Here is a 6,743-nt window from a genome sequence, read left to right as displayed (position 1 = left end):
TATGTCTAAACACTGTGTGTAAGCTATCATCTCTGTATGCAAACAGCCTTCGATCACACTTCTACAATACACGAGAATCACGAGTAGACCAGAATCAATTCTTCTCAACATGTCCGTGTTGTTCAAATTTTGCGTGGCATGCATCGCTTCTGTCGTCCTTGCAGGTAAGAGACATTTCCATTTATGACATGTTTGATAAACTTCTCTTTGTGACGCGTCTTTAATTGACGTCATTTCAGCTACACGTAACTTGATGAGAGGTTGTTGTATTACTTTAGTAATCATAAAATGTAATGATACCTTATTAGATCTAGATTGGGCAGTTGAAGTAGAGGTTACACGCAGGCTAGCACTATGCCCAGCCGACTTTATTTTCTCTAAGGTGTGTAAGGTACTTATCAGAGCTGGGTGGACTCAGGAACGTTCCTTTGACTTGAACCCAGATTTGAACTCGAGGTGTTTGAGTTAGCTCTATCGCTAGGCCGCGCCGTCCCATGTTATTTTAGTAACATTTTCAAGTGATAATATTCGGCAAAAAAAAAATAATAAGACCATTTCTGTGGATTGACGTCATTTTACGGGGGGGGGGGGGTCTGGCTTTTTGTGACGTCATTTATGGATGACCCCTTTCGGTATCAATGTCACTTTTTTTATACTTTCGCTCGTTTATTTTCTGAAAATATTTTGTAAATAAACATACAAATGTGTTTGTGTGTATATGTGTCCTTGTGTTTGTGTGTCTGTGAGTGAATCTGTGTGATTGTGTGTCGGTGAGTCTGTGTGCGAATCTGTGTGTTTGTGTGTCTGTGAGTTTGTGTATTGGTGAGTCTGTGTGTGGGAATGTGTGTGTCTGTGTTTCTGTTTTTTTTTGTGTCTGTGTGTCTTTGAACACGATAACTTTATATGAGTTTAAGTTTTGTTAACGAAATTTCATACATCAGATTTCTGTTTCCCTGTTACCTTTTTCAGCAATTTCTCAAATGGCAATACCTTAAATACCACTTTTTATCTTAATGAAAGCTTGTTTATCTATGATCATTTGTTGACATCTCTATTTTATTTTAGGCAAACAAAATGAAGTGCCTAAAAACAATTGCGAGAAAGAAGCTGATTGTTTTTTTAAAAACGTAACACTGTACACTCTAGACCCTTCGAAATTTGACAGCAGAAAATATGAGAAAACATGCGGGTGAGTAAAAATTCTTCAACGACATAGTCGGGACATTTTCATTATTTATTACTTCAAGCGTAGATCATTATTTTAATTCTATAACGTGTGAAATTATGTTACCATATAAACGTCGTCAAGTCGTAAACAGCTAACCCAAGATAGTAAAATAGTTATTGGTAAGGTTAACACTGATCAAATGTCGAGATACTCTATACCAGTGGTTCTTTACCTGGGTTCGATCGAACCCCAGGGGATATGCCAGTCAATGTCAAAGGTGTAGGCGGAGGTGAAGACACACCAGATACATGTGAATGGCGGTAGGATTTTGTCGGTGCGAACTATTAATAATGGTTCGGCAAATGCTAATATAAAAATGGTAGGGTTCGGTACCTGCCAAAAACAAAATTAAGAACCACTAATCTATTTAAAAACAAGTTAATAAAAAGTCTAGTGACAATTTAAGCGCAATTTCCTTATGTTATCTAAAAATAGATAGACGTATAATACTGGGGTGCATTCAAGCTAGGAGAACAATCGGTTTTTAGGTGTTTATGTAATTTAAAAAATTTTTTGTGACCGAACGAAAAGATATTTTGAAAACTTTCTTCGGCAATATTGTTCTAAATTATGGCAGGAATCGATTGGTAAATGTTTCAAGTCGCTAAGTGGTCTGGTTGCCGAGATATTGGCCAAAGACTGCATTTTTCGAGTTTTTTTTGGCTGGAATTTTTTTTGGCCCACAATCATCCTCGGAACTTGCTTAAAATATTTGCTTTTGGAAGTAGTCCTCGATATTGCTTCGTTGAGGAGGAGATACGACTTAAATCTGCGCACATCCATCCATCCAGAAATGACGAGTTAATAATCGCAATTGACCAGTATGGAAATTGCGCTAAAAAGATGTCGAATATGTCTATATTCTAAGAGTACTTCTATACTAATTCGATGACTTATAGTAATCTGTCAATTAAACGAGTATACTAATATGCTAACCATATGCTTATACATTGCATTGTCAGTTAATTAAGTCAGCCAAATAGAAAAAAAAATTCAAGTTCATCTCTTCAACGCCACCTACCGAAAAAACAAAAGTGACTGAAGTGACCTATTGTTCTATAAGCGTTTACATTAAAACAAATGAAAAGTTGATAACAGTATCAATTAAAACATTCCGGAATCGTAGACTACAATTCTGCTATAGCAGATAAAATAGAGGTAGATAAGGGAAATAGTCGAAAAGTGGTCAAACCAGAAGTAAGGTACTAATAAATATAAGGCAATGATACACCTTTCATCCGATCGACATGAAACTGGGAAGTTCTTGATAATATTCCAAGAGGGAGATTTTTTTGCGAAAAAAAAGATTTTCAAATTCTCAGGGTTGTCAAACAGGTAGGGCTCGATTTTGAATTACGGAACATAAAAGTCAAATGGGGTGTGACACCGTTTATCCGATCGCCATGAAACTTTGGGGAGTTGATTAGAACACTTTACGGAAGGATACAGGAAAAAAAATTCAATTGCATATACAAGTATTATATCAAATGTTTTAGTTTTTTGTCAACTTTTCAGCTATTTCCGATAATCGGAATCGGGACTTATTCTATGTTTAGATTTTCAAAAGTCTAAACTTGAGTACTGTTTAAGATAGATAAATGAAATTTCCTAGAGGTAAAAGATCTAATTTTCTGCCTTCTGTCAAATTTTGATTAGTAATTTACGCTATTTCCAATTTCTCATAAACGATTATGAATGTATAAAGTACTAATAATATTCCGCACTATTTTACACATATTGTTTGGCGTTCACTTGGTGCGCAATTCCTCTTTTACGAGATTATATTATATCTAAAAAGTTTGAGTAATTAAAAGTTAATTGAAAAAGATGTTGGTATCCCGAGTTGCCTGCCCCCGTAGTGTTATATAAGAATATTTTAGAAAGTTTAGGTTTATTTATCTTATATATATATATATTTATCTTTAATATTGTTTATTTTATGGTTATTCATGTGATTACTTCAAGCGCACAAGATAATTTGAAAACGTGTTTGAAAAATATAAAAAACAAATGTAAGACCAAAGAATGGCAAGACAAGGTGGTTAAATTGAATGTAACAGAAACTTTCGTAATTGACCTTTGCAGTGAATCTGGAAATGTAGGTAAGCATATCTAAGGAAAAAAACATATTCTTATGGGTCTAATACACTGCACACGACATCAACACCTACCCTGCAGTTGCATCTTCGCATGTGTCTGCGCCTGCACCTGCACTTGATTATGCTATTGCACCTACACCTACACCTACACCTACACCTACACCTACACCTACACCTACACCTACACCTACACCTACACCTACACCTACACCTACACCTACACCTACACCTACACCTACACCTACACCTACACCTACACCTACACCTACACCTACACCTACACCTACACCTACACCTACACCTACACCTACACCTACACCTACACCTACACCTACACCTACACCTACACCTACACCTACACCTACACCTACACCTACACCTACACCTACACCTACACCTACACCTACACCTACACCTACACAGTACACCTACACAGTACACCTACACAGTACACCTACACCTACACCTACACCTACACCTACACCTACACCTACACCTACACCTACACCTACACCTACACCTACACCTACACCTACACCTACACCTACACCTACACCTACACCTACACCTACACCTACACCTACACCTACACCTACACCTACACCTACACCTACACCTACACCTACACCTACACCTACACCTACACCTACACCTACACCTACACAAGCTACTGCACATGCACATGCTCCTACACCAACACCAACTCCTACAACTACACCTATATAAAAAATAATGTATGTTTAATACATTGCATTATGACTTTCATAGCATCTAATTTCCCCAGCTATTTGGGAACTGTATGAGAATAATAAAAATTGCTTGAAAGGTGCTCATGTTCCGTCTATCTTACATAATTGCACTACAGAACTAAATACGTGCTTTAGATCAGAACAGTCATATTCACTTAGGTAAGACTTAATTAAAAACTACTTACTTGAAAAATATACATAGAGGGGGGGGGCATATGTCCCCGGGTGCCGACCACCAAAGTGGGTTGGAAAAAAATTTGCGGGGTGGGGATGGAAATCGAAAGTTTTAGGGCGGTGGGTGCAAATCGAAAGTTTGAGCGGAGTGCAAATCAAAAGTTTGAGCGGGGGGGGGGGGGGGAAATTTCAAATCAAAAGTGGTGCAAATCGAAAGTCTGACAGGCGTGCAAGCACGGGTATACGCGCAGCGCACTGCGCTGAAAGAATGATTCACCGTGGCGGAGCACGGGTGTGCAGCTAGTATACATATAATTGTGTATATTAAGTTTATATAATATATGCCCTATATGGAGGTGTATATATATATACGTTTTTATATTTTTGTTTCTAAATTATGTATTTATTTATATATTTATTTGTGTAATTATTTATTCGTTTATGCATTTACTTGTTTTCTTGGTTCTTTATTTATCTACCCTAGTAACCTATTTCAGGTTTAATCCCTACCTCAGTGTAACTATGACTCTTTCTTTTATAGGTGCTATCAAAGATTCAAATACTGTGTTGCAGATTCTGTATGGGCAAAGTGTGGTCTCAGACCTGCCACCTTTTTTGGGGATATGAACTCAATATATTTAATGAGCGCTAAAATTAACTCAGTATATCCAAATGGTACATCAAATTGAGTTATGGGAAACAGTGTTTGCTATTTTCCCTCAATAAAATCCTGCAAACTGTATTGAACGTTTTGTTAATAATCTTTACGTGTTCGGTTATGAATGCTTATAAAAAAAACGTTTTAAATAGTTTTTTATTCGTTTTAAATTCGTTTTTATTATATCAAAATAAAATTTACTAATATAGGGTTAATAATTTTATTTAAATACCTGAAAAGTAATACAAAATCAAAATACCAATCGAAACCAATAGTTTCGGTTTTAGCGAAGTACACATGTGCTTTAGAAAAGTAGAAAAGAGAATATTAAACAATGACACAATATAATTAGCAAAGATATACAATCAAAGTGTTGATAAAATAGTGTTGCAATTTAAAGCCTGCTGCATTTATAATGTGTCAATAACAAATAGCAAGCAGAACGACACCCGGGTTACACACTGTAAAATAGCACGATATTTATGTTCAAATCATTCGACAAATATAAATAAAACAAAGATATGCCAAAACAAATAGACATTGGCCTAATAGCAATAAAAAACAATAATTTATTTTAATAAATTAACAGTTAGAAGTCTTGAGTTAATTTGTCCTGAGATCAATTTTCCTTGAGATATTGTATCGGAGAATATTTTATCTGAGATAGTTTGTCATGATCTCAAATTTCCGTGAGATATTTTGTCTTAGAATATTTGTCCTGAGTTCAGTTGTCATCTGTAACGTATGCAGGGGTGGGGGGGTGGGGTGGTAGGGGGAGCGGGGAGAACAGCTCCCCGCTCCCCCTACGTCCATTTTAATAAAAGTGGCATCTTTTCTGAGTTTGATATAGTACAAATTTTAAACAAGTTTCATAAAAAATTAATTCAAACAAAGCGGAAAACAGACCCACGTAACAGAATGTGCAAATTAAATATTGTCATGTTATGACTCATCGCAAGTAAACGTGTTTGCTTACTTCTCGACACCTAGCTCCAGGGGGGGCGCCAAATTGAAAGTTTGAGGGGGGGTGCAATTCGAAAGTTTGAGGGGGGGGGGGGGGTGCAAATGAAAAGTTCGAGGGGGGGGGGCGGGTGCAAATCGAAAGTTTGTCCCCGGGCGCCGGGAAGGGTCGCTACGCCTCTGCCTAGCTCAGCGCCATGCAAGAGCAAGCCGCACAATGTCAATCCACTTCAACAACCACCGACGGATTGATCAGAATTTACTACTGTAGCACTTGGCACACTCAATTCAAATACATCTCTTATATGGAAGGACTACTATCGTTGAGTCTTAAGATCAATCTAGAGACGTTGGTTAATTGTCACGTAAAAGGTGTCCTTCAGAGTATTTATTTGGATAGTGTTTACAAACTATATGCAATTATTTGGGGTGGGGGCGGGGGAAGTGAGATCAATAAGGTGATCTAACCCTTACCTTATTATTATGCTAAACAGTAATTTTAGAAAAAATATATAGTAACTCATTAAAAAATGTAATGATTTGAAGGGGAACAACTAACTATAGTTTGACAAAATGGCAGCTAGTTATGTACTTAAATATCAGATGCAAGACTTGGAAAGCATGACAAATAACGATAGGTACACTGTACCATTTGAAACCGGACAGTCCATGGGGCATGTGGAATAGAGTTCACCTTTTTCAGTGAATTAGGCATATGAAGAAATAGTGTGGTCAGCGCTAAAACCAACCGCCTTTACATTCCCTAACGACAGTCATGTACACTTCAGAGCTGAGAGTACACTGAGTACACGCTTTTGTCATCATAAGGATGTAATTATATAACTGCTGATATTACCACGATACTTTATCGGGTG

At 37.0% G+C, this 6,743-nt stretch overlaps 1 protein-coding gene across 1 annotated transcript; it reads left to right on the top strand.

Moving 5' to 3' along the window:
• Positions 1 to 4,992, top strand: LOC131953802 (uncharacterized). Its single transcript, XM_059317173.1, has 5 exons — positions 1 to 164; positions 1,066 to 1,189; positions 3,194 to 3,330; positions 4,112 to 4,235; positions 4,792 to 4,992. Exons 1-5 carry the CDS (start codon positions 110 to 112, stop codon positions 4,937 to 4,939), a joined length of 588 nt encoding a protein of 195 aa, XP_059173156.1. The 5' UTR covers positions 1 to 109; the 3' UTR covers positions 4,940 to 4,992.
• The last annotated feature ends 1,751 nt before the right edge of the window (positions 4,993 to 6,743 follow it).

The sequence above is a fragment of the Physella acuta genome, unplaced genomic scaffold (genome assembly GCF_028476545.2).
Source record: "Physella acuta isolate Inbredline_101_S28 unplaced genomic scaffold, ASM2847654v3 ptg000952l, whole genome shotgun sequence".
In the NCBI taxonomy this organism is placed as follows: domain Eukaryota; kingdom Metazoa; phylum Mollusca; class Gastropoda; family Physidae; genus Physella; species Physella acuta.
The sequence above is the reverse complement of the archived record's forward strand: the minus strand, read 5'-3'. Positions and strand labels throughout refer to the sequence as shown.

What these genes read in the sequence shown, in the direction of transcription:
- LOC131953802 (XM_059317173.1), top strand. Translation starts at nt 110, where the DNA reads ATGTCCGTGTTGTTCAAATTTTGCGTGGCATGCATCGCTTCTGTCGTC. An exon ending in CGCTTCTGTCGTCCTTGCAG is followed by an intron (nt 165 to 1,065) that starts GTAAGAGACATT and finishes ATTTTATTTTAG; the next exon opens with GCAAACAAAATGAAGTGCCT. An exon ending in GAACAGTCATATTCACTTAG is followed by an intron (nt 4,236 to 4,791) that starts GTAAGACTTAAT and finishes TTTCTTTTATAG; the next exon opens with GTGCTATCAAAGATTCAAAT.